We start from the raw sequence: 19733 nt of genomic DNA on the forward strand, positions 1-19733 counted from the left end.
TTTGCCTAGAGGCTCTAGTTTCCAACTAGTAACTTTGCTTCTCACATAAATCCCACCAAAGCTGTACATTTGCACACTTTCTGTTGCCCTGGTGCCCTTGCTGCTGCTGTGCATTCAGGATGATTCAGATGGGAGGCTGCTGTTTTCTTGCCTGCACCCCCCTCCCCTGCTCCTCAACGGGCTGCATCCCCAGGAGGCAGGAGTTAGTGGTGTTTATTCTGCAGGAGAAGACACGCTGGTTTGGGAACACAGTCTGTGGCACATGGTTTGTAAGCTTATGGTAGGTTCTGGGTAAATAAAGCTTCGGAGGTAACAGCAGAGTTTGACCAACTCCTGTGAGAGTGCATTACCATACAACGGTTGGTTCCTCACTGTGACCAGCTCTGTTCTGGCAGTAGCTTTTGAGGTGTGAAGTAAGCTACACACAGAATGTCCTCCCACTGCTTGGGGTGAGTGCCTTGACCGGAGAACCAGATTGTCAGGAGTCTGCCTTTGCTTTGCTGAGGCTCATCAGTGGAAGGTGCTCAGCAAAGAAGTGGTTCTGAATTGCAAATCGGTGCAAGTGGGTTTTTCAAGCCCGAGTTACTTAGAATCTCTTGATTTGTCTTCAGTGACTAAACTCAATTGAGCCCTACTCTCTGGGTTCCAGCAGTGACCTTCCACTGCTTGGTTTCTCTGTGCTCGGTCAGGAACCGCAGTCATGAGGAATCTGGCAAATCTTAGTTAAAAGACAGCATCCTGTGGAGGAAGATACAGAACATGAAGCTGCTTACTATGTGGAACAACTTGTTTTTCCCCTAGGAAAAAGACGTCTTTTCCTAGGAGACAGAAGTCAAAGCCTAAGTTAGGGCTGTGTGTAAAGCAGGTCTCGCTTGTCCTCTTCCACAGCTCTGAAGTTTCCCGTACCGAGGGTACGGAGTTTCAGCATCCCCGTACCGCCCGTCCTCGCTGCAGCACTGTTCTTCGGCCACCTACGGCAGCCAGCTGGGAAAGGGCATTTCCCTCCGGAGGCTGGGGCGTCCAGCCGCGTCCGCGGAGGGGCCGGGCAGTGCCGCCCCGTGCCCGGCTCTGCAGGGGGCGTCGCGGGCCGGGGCCGGGCGGGAGGCGGGGCCGGGCCGGGGAGCCGGCCGGGGGCGAGGAAGTGGCCGCGGAGGGACGCGCCGCGATATGAGGGAAGGGCAGCGGCCACTTCCCCGCCAGCCCCGGACCATGGCGGCCCCCGGTAGGTGCGGGCTTTCTCCGCTCGGGCTGGGGGCGGCGGGGCCGGGCGGGCGCTGCCCCCCGCGCTGCCCCCGGCGAGCCCCGGCGCTCGGCTGCAGCGCGGGCCGGGGAGCGGGGAGGCTGCGGAGCGCGGCTCCCTGCCCGCTCCCGGCGCCCCGCTGTAGGGGAAAAGGGAAGGGGGGGGTTCTCACCGAGTTTGGGGGGTCCGGGGGCTCTTCAGAGCAGCGGTGGCCGCTTTGTTCCCAGCCAGGCTGCTGCGCTTTCTGCCTTACTTCGCTTCACTTGCTTAGAGCAGGTGCTGGCAGAGCTCTCCCGTGTCTTGAGTCCCCTGCGCGTTGGCAGCTGAGCTAGCTCTCACGGAAGGTGTTCTGTAGAGGGATCTGTTCCTGCTCAGCCTTTACCACCTAGATGTTTTTCTGTGATGTTTTAAGGGAAGTAAATTCTTCCTAAATGCCGCTTTATCCCCCCTGCGTTTGCACGCTTCCTTTTTGGGGTATGACTTGACGCCCCTTGCCACAGTGGCACAAACAAACTGAACTAGGTTGCTGTCAATGAAAGGGTTTTAGCTGACGTGCAGGTAAAACCGGCTAGAACACAGCTTCGAACTCCGGGGGGAGAGGGGTTTTGCCTATGTTGTGTAAGTCTTGCTAGTGCCCAGTTCTCAAGTTCCCCTCCCTGCAGGGAAGTGTATATCTTTCACCTAAAAAAGGCAAAACGTGCTATTCTGAGGGTGTGAAGTAACGTTACGGTTTCACTGAGGCATATCTCCTTGTGATGTAAAAATAAGCTAAACGGGGGCCTCGGGGGACCTGTGGGCAAAACTACTTTTCTTCTTATAAACAGAAGGTGATTTCACAGAGACTCTTAAAAGTAGAACAACTTTAGGTTCACATATCATAATGCAAATCTTGTGTTCTTATCACTGAAGTTTGGTTCACAAAACTTTTATCTACTTTGATCCTGCTGTTTCCTCTTGTTTATTTGCAGCACTTTATTTAAAGCCAAGGTTCTCTGTTCCAGTAAAAGTGAGAAGTCTTGCTAGGATGTTAATAATTATTGCATGTGACCACTATTTATTTTGTCATGCATTCCAGCTAGGCAAAGAATGAATTCATTTCCTCATACATCACCTAAATACATACACTTTAGACACTGGAATAGGAAAGGTGCTGAGCACTTCTGTTAATGGCCCACCAACAGCTTCTAACACCTCTTGGAAGTGCTTTGTTTTTTAAGTATTTTATTATTAAGACACCTTGTTTTTGGCTTCCTTAATATTGTAGGCAGTTGTCTTTCATAGGAAGTGAATCCCCCCTCTGTCAAGGGTTGGTGTTTTGGACTGTCATATCAGACTGTCATATCCTTCACGCACATGAATCCCAAAGCAAACCGAGAACAGCTTCTGTAGCCCTCTTTCGTTTAGTCAGAATTTGGGGAGGATTTGATCTAGCAAATGTAAATAGATTTCCTTGCTACTGCATGTGTTTTACCTGGTCTGTGGACAACGAAAAGTCATGGTCTACTTAGGAGAGGGATGTGAAAGATGACACAGAAAAGATGTGTAGCATTAGAGGCCCCAAATTTTCTTTACGTGACCCACAAATACAATGGAGAGATATTTATGATATGTACGTTGAAAAATGTCAAACCTTTTGGCTTGTAGAATGAAATAATAGATAACAACAGTTGGCAACAGATTAAATCTGGGAAGTGTTTTAGGTGGGGAAGATGCAGTGTTACCTGGAGCTGATACGCTGGCTTCCTGCAGTGTTCCTTAGCTCTTTGATACGGCCATAAACCACTATCCCATGTTTGCTCTGAACTTAGGGATTGGCACTGCTCCCAGCCATAGGCTGGAGGTGAGCATGGTTTGTTTGCCTCTTGGAGAGGGATGATGAACATATGATATAGGCTATTGCTGTTGGATACTTTTGCCGTCGGATACTTTTGCTGTGGGCCTGCTGTGATTTTTTTGATCTAGTTTGAAACTCATCAGTCTTCTATCATTGCCCTATGATGGAATGTCCAGCCAAGCACTGAAGAGGCAGTTACAGCTGGGAAAGAGTCCAAAGGTTGTGGTTTATCATGGCAAACTGCAACAGAGCTGCACCTGGATGTTTTTTTCTAGGAAAGAAATAGTTAAACATGCCCTGCAATACTATTAATAGTGCTGGCATTTTGTAAACAGAAGCAAAAGTAACTTTTGTACCTTCAGTTTAGGAGTGCAGTAGCAAGGTATTGTTAAAATGTAAACTAGATTACACATGAGAGAATGAAAAATACTTGAAATGCTTTGGCTGGCACAAGTCTTTCTTCGTCTTGCTGTGGCATATACTGCTCATACCTTTCTTACTGGAATTGAAGGCTTCCTTGTGTTTGTTTTTTCAACGCCAGCCTGTTGAACGCCTTGGCAAAGCATCCATCTAAGGTCAGGGTTTAAAAAAATGAAGTGCTTGGTGCTCACCTAGAGGTTCCCTTGTATGTATACAAGAGGCAGAGTAGACATTGTTCTTTGTGAGTTCTTCTGTTGCCATGTGAAGAGTTGTGAGAAAAACTCCCCAAAACGTTCTGTATTCTCCATTTATTACACTTTTTTCCTGAGGACTGGACAGTAGTTGGTGCTGCACAGGGAGGTGTTTGGTTAGACAAATAATAACGTGATCCAGGACAGCGAGTCCCGTGTCATCCTCCCTTTAAAAGGGATGTGGCAATTGAAACTATTTCTAGATTTTTGTTTTCTTTGAAACAGTCCTCTTGCTGACTTAGGCTTGTTTTGCTCTTCAAAACCCACTCCCAGAGTTTTTGCTTATGAATACAGAGTTTCCTTGGCTATGAAAGTGGAGTCAGTAATTTTATTTCTCACTTCTCCTTTTGAAAGCATTGTTCCTCAGTTTGTCCTAGAGTGTAAAAGTCTGTAGGAGTTGGGGTGAGAGGGGCTGAAGAGGGCTGGCACAGCTGTAGAGGGGAATGGTGTGCTGGTAGAGCAGTGCTATTAATACTTTTCCTAAAGATGAGATGAAGTTCCCTCCTACTAGGTGCAGAGGCTACACTACCTGTGTGGTGTTGTCTCTGGGGATGGAAATGCTGACAGAGAACTTGCAGACAGTCTATCAGGTTTATCTTTTGCTGACATAGCAGAGAAGGGAACTTCTTGGGTGCTCAGTGCCCCTGCATGCAGTACATGTTTAAAATGCCCAGTGACGGGACAAGGGGTAATGGGCACAAGCTGCAGCACAAAAAGTTCCACTTGAACACGAGGAGAAACTGCTTAGGTGCCTGGCCCAGGCTGCCCAGGGAGGGTGTGGAGGCTCCTTCTCGGGAGGTTTCCAAAACCCCCTGGATGTATTTCTCTGTGACCTGATGGAGGGGAACCTGATTTAGCAGGGAGCTGGGCTGGATGAGCTCTGCAGGGCCCTTCCCAACCCCACCACTCTGGGATTCTGTGAAAAGCAGTGGCTTCCCCATCCTGTGTCCTGTCCAGGCACAGCTGCTTCCTTCCATTGAACGACTGGAGAAGGGCCTGTTTGCCAGCAGGGTGGGCTGTGAAAGCTGTGCCCCGTGGTAGTCAGGTGTTCCATTTCACAGAACGTTACAATGCCCCAGAGGCCACTGCTGCTTTCACTGGCGGAGGGGCTTCTCCTAGAGAGCACCAGGATGGGACTTGAGGAGCCCTGGGCACAGCTCAGTCTCTGTGTTGTCTCCCCAGCAGATGAGGTTGGGTTCATTGTGATGAAGCACGTGGGCTCTGCTCTTGGCAGATAGTTGTGCTGCCATTTCCCACTTATGCATGTTAATCAACACATGGCACAGGAGGCAGAAGTCTCTGATACTCCTCCCTTTCTAGAATAAAATAACTGACCCCTGAGTTCTGCTTGTTTTTCCTGTTTCTGCTCATGTGATTCTGTCATCCTTGTCAGGTGGTGTCTGGCCAGAAGCGATGCTTTGTGCCAGCAGTGCTCTCACCGGTGCAACAGCCATGTTTTTCCACAGCAATTCTACATTCTGAACTTCAAAGTCCCAAGGCTTTGGGTCTGCTCATCTGCTTCCTGAGTTTGCTGGATCCCCTCCATTGCAAAACCTGTCTCCTACAAGCCTCCATCTGGGGTTCAGCAACTGTATTCACACGGCAAGATGCAGCTGCCCTAGTGAATGCTGCCAAACTGCAGCATCCTTGTTCTCTGTAGCTAGGGCATCGTCCTCTCGCTGGTGGAGACTTTCTGTTTCTGCATGTAACCGTGATGGTATTGGTTGAGCACAGAGCACATCTCCATGCTTTACTTCTGAACTGTTTGAAGTTGGCAATTGTGTGGTTTAGAGCTGGGGTACTGTAGCCTAGACATCATTTCAGCCTTCGTTTCTTCATGAAGGTTCTGGGGAAGGTGGCAGAATTAAGTCTTTGGAGGCTGTCCAATTTTGGCTGAATTTTAATAAGGTGACTGCAAAGCTGTCATCTTCAGATCTGGTAAATTCACTCTCTGCAGATGCTCTGTTTGACATGCCAAAATTTACGTATTGCCTTCTACTTTAATTAGAAAAATCTGCCTTTGCTTGCTTCTGGATGGAGATGGATCAGAAATGTTGACACTTTAAAGAGTCTAACCGGCATTAGAAGATGACAACTTGATAATAAGATTTGAAATGCTCACCACTGAAATGTACCATGTGGCCATAGCTGTAATCCTCAGGTCTGGGTAAACTTCGTCACAGGTGAATGGGGGAATGAAATTCAGGCTTAAATGTTTTCTTGAGATATGTGGGAGAGCATTGCATCGTGTCATGCTGGTTCAATCCACGTGTGATCGTCTCAGCAAGCTGGAAACAGGTTCAAAAGTGCTTTAATTGCAGAGCACAGTGATGCAGGAGTGTGTTGGTAGGAGCTATCTCTAGAGCGTTACAGAACAAGTCAACTTTGGGGAATGTATTTTGGGCTCTGTTATGGCCAGAACTAACCATTGTGTTAGTTCTTTCTCTCAGAAGAGAGGCTCTGTCATGCCAAAATGGTTGGGAAACCTTTGTGTGGCAGTTGTGGGGGAAGGACTCTAACACAGGCTTGCAGAGTGTCTGGAGCCTGAAGGACAGCTTTGCTGTGCTGTGAGCACCGGGGCTGGCATCCCCACCAGTGGCACACACACTGTGCAGGCAGTTTGCTTTCTGCTGCAACTAGAGCAAGAGTTTCACACCATGGAAGCTTTAGGGACTTCCTGTGAGTATTGTGGGGCCTCATTTAAATAAGGGTCTGCTTTATTTGGTGTGTGCTATGTTTAGTCTGTACTTTGCTTGAGTGTATGATGGTCTGCAGTTGTGTTGCAGAGACCCTACAGCTGCCTAAAATGATTCCATTTAACATGTAAAGACAAACTCCCCCTTTCAAGCTACTTTGTTTTGGAGGTTGGGTTTTTGTGGGTTGTTTTTCAATCAACATGCTTGAAACCTGTAAATCTCCATGTGGTTTATTTCACTTGACACTGTACAGGAAATCCCCTTTTTTGTAGGAAGGTTTTAAAGAATGAAAAAGCTGCTTAAATTTGAGTGCAGCAAATGCAGGTAGGAGTTCAACCACCCTTAGAATTGAGCTCACAGCTCTGAGGCTTTGGATATGTCTACTGGTCTTTTGAAGTTCTTTGGAGCTCCTGACATAAATCGTAGGGACAGCCCTATGGGTTTTTTGCTGCAAAGCTGTGGGTCAGTTGTTGCTTGGAGTTTAATCCTCCTCACTCTGATCTTCTTGCACCTTGCACAGGAGCCCCAGGAGGATATGATGTGCTGATTGTGTATGCAAGTGACGCCACTGAATGGTGTCAGTACCTCCAGAACCTCTTCCTCTTCACTCGGCACGTTCGAAAGCATCGGATTCTGAGCTACCAGCTGGAAGGCGAGTCTGCCCTCTCCCACCAGGAGCTGGACCTGTTCAGCCAAAGTCGGAGCATCATCCTTTTGCTCTCTGCTGAGCTGGTGCAGAGGTTTTACCTCCCTCCCGTCCTGCAGAGCCTTCAGGAAGCTTTATGGCCCCCATACAAAGTAGTCAAGCTGTTCTGTGGTGTTACGGACTCTGATGACTATTGGAACTTTTTCAAGGACTGGTCTCAGTGGCAGGAGCTCACAAATGATGATGAGCCTGATGCTTACCTTGCAGCTGTCAAGAAGGCTATTTCAGAAGGTAAGGGAGCAGCCGTGAAGTTTTCTTTCCTGGTCAGGGGTTGGAGGAGAGAGGTGTTATATTATTTATCCTTATTTTAACACTGGTAACATGTTTTACTGAAATAGAAAACTAAAGCAAATTGCACAACCTTTGTAAACTAGGAAGTTTCACAAGCCAGCTTTTCTATGCCTGGTCAATAGTCCCTAATTCAGGAGAGATTGTGAGTGACTCACAGAGAACTTCTGCATTTGGAGGTTATCTTAGTTGCCTGGTTTTGAATGGGAATTGAAAATACAACCTGAGTATCTTTAAAGTTCTGCCTGGAAGTATTGTGCCCTGCAGTTTATTGACTCCGTTCAATGGGAAATTATCTTTTTCTCCAGACTTAGATTTCTGTCATACCAGAAGCAAAATGACGTGTCTAATGTATCCTCTGGCACTAAATTCAGAGCTAAAACCATAGTGGCAGCAGATCAGCTTGTTGCCTAGGATGGAATGGTGGAGATTAATTAGAGAGTGAATTTGGTGCCCTTAAAAATATCCCAATCAGTCTGAAACCAGTCACCTTATAACAAGCACAGAGGACTTACGAGTGCAGATGTACTAACAGCAGGAGACCACAGAAGCCCAATGTGTTGAGTTTGAATTGAGTGAACTTTCCTAAACTCTAGAGGAGTGTGTGGTACTGTTTTCTCATAGTTTCTGTTGAAATTAAGGTGGAGAGCTCGGTTGAGTCATGCTGGTCGGGGTGTTTTTAAGTGCTGCCATACTTATAGTTGTAGTGTTCTTTGTGACCTTGGGACTGTGCTGAAGGTGACATTCTCAGGTAACCAGGTCACAACAGATGTTTCCTACTAAACTTGCTTGAACAAAAGTTTGCATCTCCCTTTGAAACACCTGTGAAACATCTTGGTTTCCCAAAGGATAACCTCCTTTGCTTTCAGCCTGGAAGGGGACAGAAAACAGTGGCTGAGCTTTTGCATGCTGAAAGGTAAAACTGACAGGAGTCTAAATTAGCTTTACTGACACTTTCTGACAAAAGTAAAATTTTAGTTACTATTTTCCTCCAAACTTGGCTCTAGAGCACAGCACTGATATTTTGTTGATTTGATATAACATTACTAGCCTTACTGGTTTTATTTACCATGTCCTAGGACTGTTAGAGTGATTTTTAGGCCAGAGTAGGAGTAAGTCCTAGTGTAGCTGAAGAGTGTGTGTGAGTACAAAGGGATGTTGATCCTGAGATCTTTTCTCAGAGCCAGCTCTCCCCAGTCTCTTAGGCTTGCTGCATTCTGAGTGCCCAAAGCACACCACAGGGCAGAAGGACTCCTGCTCCCTGGGCTGAGGGTGGAGCGGGAAGCACGAGTATCTCAGTCCTTCCTTGGATCTAGTGGGAGGTTTCAGGTAGACAAGTGGACCCCTACTATTGAGAGGCTTTCACCCATTTTGCTTGATTTGGGTGCTTCAATAATCAAAGAGAATTTGAGGTGAAGGGAAGGGGAAAGATGTGGGAATGGATCAGCTAGAAACCACTCTGGATCCACTGCTTTCTTCTATAAAGAGAAGCTGCCTTTATCAAAGGGAAGCACACCAAATCCAAGTTTTGTGTCAGCAGTGGTGTGCCGAATGCAGAGCCTTGTCAAAAAGCAGCCTGCACTCTGATGTCGGGTGCACTCAATGAGCTGTGCTAAGCTGACCTGGCAAGCCACCCCCTGTCATCCTGATTCTTGTGAAGGAAGAACCTACTTAAGATAGGCTGGTTTCATGGGAAAAGTATTTGGATCAAAGTGTGTGAGAGGGGGAAAAAATGACTAGGTGATTTCTTCCTTTGTGCAGTTCTACAGACCAAGCTTTGTGAATGGCCTTGAATGCAAATATTCTGATGCTTCCTGTAAAGAGAAGATAACCCCAGGTGTACCTAGTTCCCTTTTTGGGTGAAACTGCGAAAACTTTCTTTTTGGTTGGTGATTAAAAAAAAACCAGCAGCTGCCTTATAGTTTGCTTGCAGCAAACCCCAGTATGACTGACTTAAAGTAAGAGTGTTTGTGACAGCAGACCTCTCCCACAGAGGAAAACAGCCTGTGCTCTGCTCCCTGGACTTCACTGTTAGGGTTTTGGATGGAGGCTTTGATGTCAAGAGCCCTTAGAAGGTCTCAGTAAAGTCCACTCTATGGAGTGGGCTGTGAAGTTTTCTTGAGCAAGGCAGCCCTCCATTCCTACAGAACTTAGCAGAGAAAGTTTGTGATTGTATTTGAAAGGATTTGTCTGGATGTCTTGCTTGGGGAAGTACTTTTCTCCAGACACAGTTACCAGTGCTTCTAACCATAGTGTCAGCATACCCTGAAAAACTAAGCCTGGTGCAAAAATGACTGAGCTTTAGCTTCCTGATAGCTGGATCCTGAGCTAGTGGAGCACAGGACACAGTGAGGGCATATAGGTGTCCAGAGCCTGTACGCTGTCCCTGCTCAGGCTAAGCTGCTGCCTCTAGCGCAGCTGCTAGGCTGTGGTTTGTTCAATGCATCATGGGAACATGACACCCCCAGACATCACACGCTGAAAGCTATTTTAATTGTTATTAGTTTAGTACACATTCAGAAATGAGGAAGCCCTCGTCTAGCCTTGCTGAGAAATAACTGTGTGCTGGCACAGACCCTTGCTCTCTTGCAAATGAGGCATTTTTACTTCTACAGTTTCTCAGTCCTGGCAAATTACAGAGGACATAAAGGTTTACGTTTGCAGGCGCTCCTGTTCCCTGTGGGGAAGCTTTTCAGGCTGTGTAATAACTGTGCTAAGGGTGTGGAAATGCTCAGGATAGCACTATACAAGCCAGCTCGGGTCCAGCAGGGTATAGTCACCAGCCAAGGTGCAGTGACCAGCCTGCTACCTAAGGCCTCTTGTCTGGCTTGTGGTATCACCCCATGCTGTGCTGTGAGCATGGGGCAGCTGGCAGTCTGTGCTGCACAGTGAGAGTCGGTGACCTTTCTTTTCCTCCTGTGTTCTCAAAGCTCAGTTGACATCTGTTTATATTATGGACATTTCAGCTTCTCCAATTTGTTTCAGCTCTTACCTATGTTGTTGTGAAAAACCCCCAGATTTCCTGCTTTAAAAGTTGATGTTTCCAAGGCATTTACTAGTTAATCAGTGGCTTTGAACTTTCTGTACCCAAGCAAACTCTTGTGGGGAAAAACCCAGGGAAATTGCCATCTGCCTGAGATTGCTGAGGTGATAACTCACTAGTGGAACCATGAATGAAACCTCAGGATTGTTCAGGTTGGAAAGGACCTCTTGAGGTCATCTAGTCCAACCTCCCTGCTCAAGCATGGTCAGATAAAACAGGTTGCCCAGGGCCATGTCCACTCAGGTTTTCAATATCTCTCCAAGTGGGGACTTCACAACCTCTCTGAGTAACCCGTTCCAATGTTTGACCACCCTCAGAGTGACAGAGGTTTTCTTGTGTTCAGATGGAGTTGCGGGTTTCAGTTTGTGCCTATTGCCTCTTGTCCTACCAGTGGGCACGAGGAAGAAAAGTCTGGCTCACTCTTTTTCAGTCCCTCCTATCAGGTGAACATTGATAAGATTAGCCCCTCGTCTTCTTTTCTCCAGCCCTCCTCCAATGGAAGGTGCTGTGGTCTCTTAATCATCTTTGCTATCCTGTGCTGGACTCAAGCTGTGCAGTAACCTTGGAACAGGCTCCTGGGAGTTTGCAGTCAGGATGACAGGTGCATAAGATGCTCTGAAGTGTGTCTCAGCCCAGGGGGATGAAGTGTTAGTACGTGGGCAGTTCCCTTCAGTCTGACACTTGTGTCATTATTTGTTTGCTGACTTGGGCTCACTGCTGCCATTCAAGGCCAGAGCCCTAAATTCACAGTGAATTTTTACGTTTGGCGGGAGCTGCTTTCCTATTACTTTGGGGTTAGTGATAAATGATCTGTTAATTGATGATACATACATTCCTATTTGTTATCTCTCTTGAGATTCCTGCCAAAAGACATTTTTATTCCTGGAATAGCTCCTTGGCCACTGGTCTTTCTGTGGAAAGGGATTGTTTGTTTGAGTGCTCAGACAAGCATCATGTTGGGCCTTGGCACTCTTAGGACCTTCTGCTGTAGTGTGTTGTCATTTCAGGATACAAACACAGTGACATCCAGTGTTATCTAGTGTGTTACCCTTATACTTCAGATGTCCTGAGGAATGACTGAAGGAAATACCACAACATAGAAGAATAGTCTGTGGCTTTTGTGGATGATTGTGAACACTCTTTCCTTCATTTCCTCCACTTAAAAGCATGTTACTCACATTGAATACAAATAAAAGGCAACTTTTCACTAGAAGCCACAAAAGCCAGCAGGTGGTAAGAGAGCTGCACACTTTGGTGCAGTTCAGTGGTGATCTTATCTCAGGTGCCTACAACAATTCATTGAGGTGCGAGTGCTTTGTACTGTACAGTGCCATTAGTAACTGTTCCTCTGACAGGAGCAGCTACTCTGTCTGGCGTGCTGTGTTGGTTTCTGGCAGGTAGCCCTTCAGTTAGGACTACTCTGTCAGCCTAACTTGGTCTTGCAAGGTCTTGCAGCGAGGTTCTAGGAGGTTCTAGAAACTGCAGAGTGAACGTGGATGCCTGTGCCAAGTCTGTGATCTCTGCTTGCATCTTCAGAGTCTGGCTACCAGAAGTATGGTAAAGGAAGCAAGCTGGAGGTAGGAGGGAACAGGAATTGATATACAGACCTAAAGGGACAGAGAAATGTGAAACTGGGGTCCATTTGGTGTTTACTCCTGTCTCTCAGTGCTCTGTGGAGGAATATATTCTGAGTGGTCCTGTCTTGGAGAGTTGCATCCAGCATTTACTTCTGCCAGCTTATTGGAGAGGCCTTGAAGACATGAGGTAGCACATTTATCTGCTCTACTGCAGTCCTCCCTTGCTCTCTTGCCTCCTTCCCCCCCCCGCCTTTTGAAGGGACAAAATCAAGTGAATTCTTAAAACAGTATTTTTCTCTGTTTATTGTATTGAAATAGAAGATACACTTCTCTGACCCTGCTCCTTGAGGAGGAACGGGTGAGGTATTAGTCAGCCCTCTGGGTGCAGTGAGTCTGCTTCATTGTATGGGAGCTCTGCAGCCTGGCTGGTTCTCACTGCCTGTCAGGGAGGGGAAACCGTGACGCTCTTGCCCAGGAGTTAAGGTTGAGAGAGCATACTGGTAGCAAGCCCCTCCTTGCAGGTGTTAGTGTAGTTATAAATGAGTGATGCTGGAAACAGAGAGGCTCCAGAGAGCTGGTTAAAGCAATCAGAGAAACTTTAACTAAGCCCCCAAGTGATACAGAGAGAAATGCACCAATGTGTTTATCCATCTGTAGCAAATGGGATTGAGCGGTTGAAAGTCTTCCCTGCTGCAGGATGGATGCATTGTTTGTCATCAGGGTGCTTCCTGAAGTCCTAGCTTGCACATGCTAAAAGTAGCACCTCATGGCTTGTCTTTTGTGCCAGTATGGGATTCAGGCAGAGCTAGCATAGGTGAAGACTAGCTTTCTACACAGAGACAATGGAATGATAGCCCAGAACTAGCACAGAAACTGGTGTGGTTAGGAAGCATTGGCTGTGATAGACTTCACACACATGTCAAATACCAACCATGTCTCCCTGTAGCTCATAGTTCAGATAATATCCCTGCAGGTTGCTTTCAGGTAGTGACTAAGCCCAAGTATCTGCTGATGTGAACTTCAAGGCTTTAAGGTAAATGCTCAGAATACGAGCTCAGTGACCATCGCTGATGGCTTCTTCTAAGTTTGGAACAGCTGAAGTAGTTTCTGCAAAATCTTTGCAGAAGTGTGTGGTCAAACCAAAGGTCCTTTACAGAGAGCTCTGAAGAGACACGTGGAACAAGATTTCAGGTTGTTTCAAAGACCTTTGTTTTGCACATGGACAGTTGCTTTGCTTCTGGGGTTGCATGGGGTAGGATGTTCTGTTATTACCACAGAAAACTTTCTATGCCTTTTTCCAAAATGACTTGAGAATAACATTGGATCTTGAGTTTCCCAGGGGAAAATATCATCAGTGGCATAGACTGACCTTAGCATGGGCTACGGTAAAAGAGTGATCTGCCTCATTCTCTACCTTTCATCTGCCTGGATGTTGTGTTATGGCACTGGACTGCAAGGGTAGTATTTCAGGAGAGACTGTCTGAAGACAGGACTACCCTTTTAGTAGCAACGGGCAGATAAACTGTGTTATCTCAGTGCTATAAGGAGGACTCTGTATTTCACTCCTGAGCTGACAGCTACTGTCTTTGCAGTAGATATGAATAAAATGTCTAGGTGTTCCTCCTCATCGTAGAGTTGAGGGGCTGGCAGCTTAGCTCACACTTCCGTTGTCAGCTGCTGAAGCAGAGATCCTGGTCCCGAGTCTCGGTGACGCAGCCAAAGACGTGCTCTTTTCCACTGGTTCTGCTGCGTGGGCCGTAGCCTCTGGTGAAAATAAGGACAGGAAGGGGAAGGAGGGCTGTGGTGGGTATAGTTGTATTTTAAAACTGCTGTAGCTCTGTCTGTTGTGACAGTCTCTCCCCAGGTAGACACAGAGATATTTTAGTGAGTCTCAGCAGACTCACTAAGCCAGGATAAGTCTCTGAGTGAGGTGTGTGTTTGAGCTCAAACAAAATCTCTTCTGGGCAAGTAACAGCACTGCAGCAGTGTTGGTACTCAAGTGCTTTATAAGGTAATGGGAGAAGATGTTTCTTCTCCAGCACCATGGAAGGTCATCTGCTGAGAATTGTTCACAGCCCAAGCCTAAGCAGCCAATTGGAAGCTACTGGTGACATTTGTCTCTCGATGGGAATGTTCTCACAGACAGGGACTTTGATCCTGTGGGTTACCTTTCTGTTCTCTGCCAATTCGCCATCTGCTTGAGGTTTTCATTTTACCACATTTTTCTAGTATCTGGTATTTTTTCTTCTTGCTTTCTGTTCTGTATCCTCTCCACTCCTGTGGCTTCTCAGACTTTCCTTTCTTAACCTCACTGTTCTCGGAACTAATGTGCTGAGTTTCCTGTTCCTGTGCCCCAAGTCTGGTATTTGTTGACCACTTTGTCATCCCTGCTTTCCAGTATTTCCAGGAGCAACGTGGAGTTGCCCTTGGCATTGTAGGCGACTTTTGGTGACTCAGCTTTCCCCAAATCCTTTTTGTTTCAAAGGTGAAATTAAAACAATAACTTGGAAGCAGCCTTTGAGAATGCTGAACCAAGGAAAGTGAACAGATTAATTCACTTGGGTTGCATTTGCATGGAGATGATGGAAGCCTCTTGCACTGTGCTGCAAAGATGTTCTACTCCTTTCAGTAACGTGTCTGTAGTCCTGAAACATAAGAAAGGAAACCTGTTCCATGAAGTTTGGATGGGGAGTGCTTTATAGGGGAGCTGGGGAGTGATGTATGGTTTTGAGTATTATGGATAGATATTGTCTTAGTAGGTTACAAAGGTAAACACAACTCACCTTCTGACTTTTCAGAATTTGCTGCAACACTGGTCTTGTCAACAGGTCTCTTAATAACCCACTGGTGCTTTTTTAAGGATACAGCTTCCCTAAGAGATGCACAAGTGTGTGCACACCTACTGGCTCGAGCAAAACTTGGCATAGTAAAACACAGCTCATTTCCTTGATGGAGGGTGACAGCTAGCTTGTTGTAACCCCCAGCTTTAAAGGACAAATGAAACGACTGCTTTCCCTGTAGAACTGAAAATCTGGTTTTAGTTGCTGTGCTTGTAGATGAACTACTTGGGGTGAGGGGTTGGAGAGAGGTGGGATGTGTCCCACACTTGATCATACCTTTTCCTGTGTTTTTTCTGCTCATCTACTGTTTTTCTGTATGCTTCTCCCCACTCTTGAAAGGGGAAATATTGCTATAGTATAACAGTTTTGAGGGATTATCACAAGATATTTCACTGCTGAGTGTTTATCTCCTTGGTAAAGCGGGAGCTCTGAGGCTTGCACGATGGAAGAGAACTTGCCCTGCTGTGCCTGACTACTTTGTCAGTTCTCTGCCTGCTTCTGGTACATGCACCTGGAGTTGCTCTGGCAGACTTAATATCCTTGCTTGCACTTGGAAAAGGAGGCTTGCCATTGGCAAGATTCAGGTGATAGCAGGAGTTCACCTCGAAGGCCTTCCTTCATGCTCTGGGCATAGTGAGGTGAAGGTCCCGGGCCTTGTGAAAGCTGGTTGTCTCGGCTGGGGAGCTGCTCCCTGGATGGAGTGGGAAGTGTTCACAGATGCTGGGGAGGGGGTACTCTGCCCATGCAGAACCTGTAGGGACAAGCTATTGCCCAGTCATGCTGTTTGCATTGATATGTGGATGGCAAAGTGGTCTGGACAGGCTGCTGACTCCTTCCGAGCGTTCACGTGTCCTGTGGTGTGAGGGCTGACTTCTGAGAAAACACAGCTATCGGCTCCAAGCTGACAGCCCGCCAGCTGAGCCAGGAGGAAATGGGTGACAGAGCCACGGGCACTCTGCACCAACGGGTCAAAGTAGAAACTCATGTGAAGCAGCCACTTCAAGCTCTGGTGGCTCGTGAAGCACATGGCTATGCCTATGTTTTCCCTGGGCTTTTCCTTGGGGTGGGTTTCTGCAGGGTGACTGTTTGGGGCGTCTGACAGGGCAGGCAAGAAGGGGCTGGTGCTGGGCTGCTCTCTGTAGCTCAGCTACTGACACTTCCTGGAGAGGGGCATGTTCTTCAAGAGGAAATGTGGTTGGGTTTCTTGGACCGCATCTCCTCCCCTTGCTGCTCTTCTCACAAGTATTTTACAGACTGGGAAGGGTGACCTGAGGTAGTGTTTGTTTAAAGGGGAACAGAAAGGCTCTCCAGTCAAGGCAGAGCTGTTTATAACCACGAGCTGTTGACCTACAGTAGCTGATCATGGAGAAGCTCAATTCAGGTATTACCTTAACTTTCTAATGAGACTGTTGATTCCCTCAGTGATGGCCTCTCTAGCCTGGGTATCATTGCAATAATATCATTGCTGAATTTATATATACAAATGGCTGGCATTACTCCAGTATCCTAGTGAGTGGGGAGCCTGATCTAACAACACATCCCTTTAGAGCCTGGATGTTACTGAATACAGTGAGATGGTTTCCTCTCCTGATGCTTGCATGTTCACAAGTCAGTAGCATGTGACTGGAATGTAGAGGATGACCAAGGCATGGTTTCACTGCTGATGTGGGAAGTTGCTAAGTTGCAAATTCAGAATTTTCTGAATGAAAAAAACAATGAATAATTCATACCTGAAAGTCCAAGTGCCTGTTCCATCAGCTGTTAATACAATTACTGATTAACACTGCTTGCTTTTTCCTGTATTACCTAACATATGACCTCTGGGCAGTCAGCTCTGTTGAGAAAGAAGAAGTGCAAGACAGGATTAGCCATTGCCAGAAACTCTTCAGAGCTCAAATTGTTCTTTATCTACTGATTTATTCTAGTATCAGTTAACATTGGTAAAGCAAAGAGACCAGGAGGCTTGTTCTCTCCTTGCTTCCCTCTTATCCTTGCTCACTGTAGACCACAGCTTTAGGCTTTGTAGGTAAGTGAGGTACAAATTACCACACTAATGGTTCTGTATTGGGGTGGGATGATGCCCATAGTATCAGGATGCTGGCAGGTGCCAGCTTGTGCATATGTTGCAGGAACATTAATGCTTTGCTGTAATTTGGTCATCACTGGCTCTCTCTTTGCTGTGGTGAGTTGAGTCTTTCTCATTGAGTCAGACTGGAAACAACCAGCAGAGATTACAGAGAAACTGTTCTAGTAGCAGTTGCCTCTTTTCCTCCTCTCCAAAAGCCATGGTGTCTTGCTCTGCACATGTCAAATGCCTCATGTGATAGCCACTATGTGAGGAAAGAACGTGGGAGCAGTGCTTTATTTCCTCCTGTGCAGCTGGGCAGCCTGACACTCGCAGGTGGGAGCAGTCTGCCTTTCTCTGAGAGAAGGGTTCCCAGAACTGGGAGCTGGCTCTTGCAGCTGATGACTTTGGAGAGTATCAATTGAAATATTGAGTTGTGCAGTTTAAAACCTCGGTCCATTTTCTGTGACAGCACTACTCTCTGGAAATCCCAAAGACCACCTTCAGTACATAGCCTGTGTTGAAGTAGTTTCTTAGCCAAACCTGCAGATTTCTGTTGGTGTAGTATTCGGGTCTCTGTACCATTCTAGGTTTGTCTAATATGTGTTGATGTTGGTGGTGATGCCTTACTTGAACTTTACAGAGCTGCAAATGTTTGGCTCTGCTATTTCTACAGCAAACATTGAAGCAGCAATCTACTTGTACTCATGTGAGCAGGCTTACTCTCCACAGGGAGTGATTCACATACTTAGAGTTAAGTGTATGTGCACCACTGTTTGTGACAAAAAATTCAGCTGCATGATTTGCTAACATTTTTAACTTAAAACCTGTCTGCTGAAAGCAAAGTTGCACTGATATAATGAATAAAATGTATTTAAATGTACAGCACATGTGTATCTTTAAAATATGCATGACAAAGAATTTCCAATGTCCCAAGCTGAAGTCTTTGGTAATAATGGTAATGAAGAGGTCTGGATTTAAATTCCTGACTGACTCCTAGCCTCACTGTTTGAAGCTGGCAGGACATGAACTCTGGAAAGAAGCCTTCTTTAATAACTTTGGCCTCTTGTTTTGTGGAAACTTGACGTACCCAAAGGATGGAGGATTCCGAATAAAACCTGTGCTGCTGGCAGCTTCACTGTATGGATGCTGGAGTGTGTTTGGTCGCTTAGATCTTTCTTGCCAGGACTTAGCATTTTAAGTAGAAATTTTCTTACTAATACAAAGTCTCTGCCAGTCCAAATCTGAGATTTTACCTAGTAAATAATCTGTTTCGTGAGACAGGGGAAAAAGGTGTGAATCAGAGGTAGAAACTAGATAAGAAAGTGCTCTCTACTAAGTAGATGCAGAATCATCTGTTGTTTCCTTTCTGTAGTTGGGAAAAGTATTTCCTGGCAGGGGCAAGAGACCTGTCATCTATTTTAATTCTTGCTGCCAGTGATACCAGTTCAGTTTGTTTGCTCTCCCATCAATATCCATGCTCTTCCTGGGAAACAGTAATGAGAACGCGGTTTTGGACACACAGGTTGTAGGGTTACTTGTGTTTACGCCTACTCTTGGATCTGTTTGGGTAGAGTACTGTTATTCTTCAACTGAAAGATTCAACAGTTCCATTTCAGCCGTGTATGCAAGAGCTTATAGTTCTTGCTGGAGGAACAGGATCCCTTCAGGCTACTGCCTCATTGTGTTTTGTTGACAACAGCAATGAACGTGGGAGCAGGGCTGAGCAACATAAGCAGGATCCAGAAAACTAAAGATATTACTGAAATGAAAGAGAAGTTGGTTTTCTTCATTTACTTTGAGAGGAAGACTGAAGGCTGCTGCCCATCCTACAGGGTACTCAGAAGAGAGCTGGAGTCGGTGAGCCCAGCTGCTGACTGCGCTTCTGGTAGACACTGACATGCTAATTTTCCTGTCTAACGTGAGGAGTCTCTGTCCCTTTCATCAGCGGGGAATTGCCATTTGTTTTGTAAGCGCCTTCAGTGCTACTCTGGTGACTTTGTGAATGTTCCCCAACAATCCTCTTAAGGGAAAAAAAAAAAAAGAGGAAGCTCTGTAGTTTCTGTTTCTTCAACCAGATCCCCTTTTCGGAGCGCTACTTTGAGAAGAATAGCAAGTTCCACCCCACGTCCTCCCTGGCTGTTTCTCGGGATGGATTGTGTGATATGCATTTTCAGCAAGGGGAAGGGATGTAACAGGACTCTGTATGCTTTGTTTTAGACTCAGGCTGTGACTCTGTGACTGATACAGAAACTGAAGACGAGAAGAACCCAGTTTGCTCCCAGAGACTTGCCATGAGTGAAGAACACGGATCATCCAAGAGCAGTGGGAACCATCCGGTGGTGCAGCCTGACCGCATACGGTGTGGGGTACTGTATGTCCACTCCTTGGGCTACATTCTTACTGTGGGCTGGTGCAGCCCCTTATGCTGCTCTGTGATGGACACCTTTACAGGCCTGGCAATTAGTCCCTAACTCCTGTTCTGTCGCCTTCTCTCTCAGGCCCCTGTGTTCAGTGTCTCTGTTTCATGAGCTCTGTTCTCTAGGCCCAGAAATACATCTGTGCCATGCAGTGCCCACTGTTGTCTTACGTCACTTATTGACAGGTAGTCTTGTGTGCCTCGAGGCAACACTCTTGACTTCCCATCTTGCTTTCTGGTGAGGTTTAGGGGTGGCAAGTGGAGCACAGTGGTTGTAATGAACCAATTAACTCCAAAACCTGGATGCAGTCTAATAGGACAGTTCTGGTGCATGTCCTGCAAGTGACTGTGAAG

At 46.5% G+C, this 19733-nt stretch overlaps 1 protein-coding gene across 4 annotated transcripts in view; it reads left to right on the top strand.

Moving 5' to 3' along the window:
- The window catches only part of PIK3AP1 (phosphoinositide-3-kinase adaptor protein 1), a 35711-nt gene that overhangs the window by 1234 nt on the left and 14744 nt on the right, over window positions 1-19733 (top strand). For 2 of the 4 annotated variants that reach the window (XM_062000843.1, XM_062000844.1), the window contains exons 2-3: window positions 6962-7378; window positions 19181-19329. In XM_062000843.1, the coding sequence (XP_061856827.1) occupies window positions 6962-7378; window positions 19181-19329 (566 nt within the window). Of the gene's footprint in view, window positions 1-1119; window positions 1223-6961; window positions 7379-16191; window positions 16277-19180; window positions 19330-19733 lie in introns of those variants that run through there. The other 2 variants (XM_062000842.1, XM_062000845.1) reach the window with 2 other exon arrangements.

Source organism: Colius striatus, chromosome 8, assembly GCF_028858725.1.
Source record: "Colius striatus isolate bColStr4 chromosome 8, bColStr4.1.hap1, whole genome shotgun sequence".
In the NCBI taxonomy this organism is placed as follows: Eukaryota; Metazoa; Chordata; class Aves; order Coliiformes; family Coliidae; genus Colius; species Colius striatus.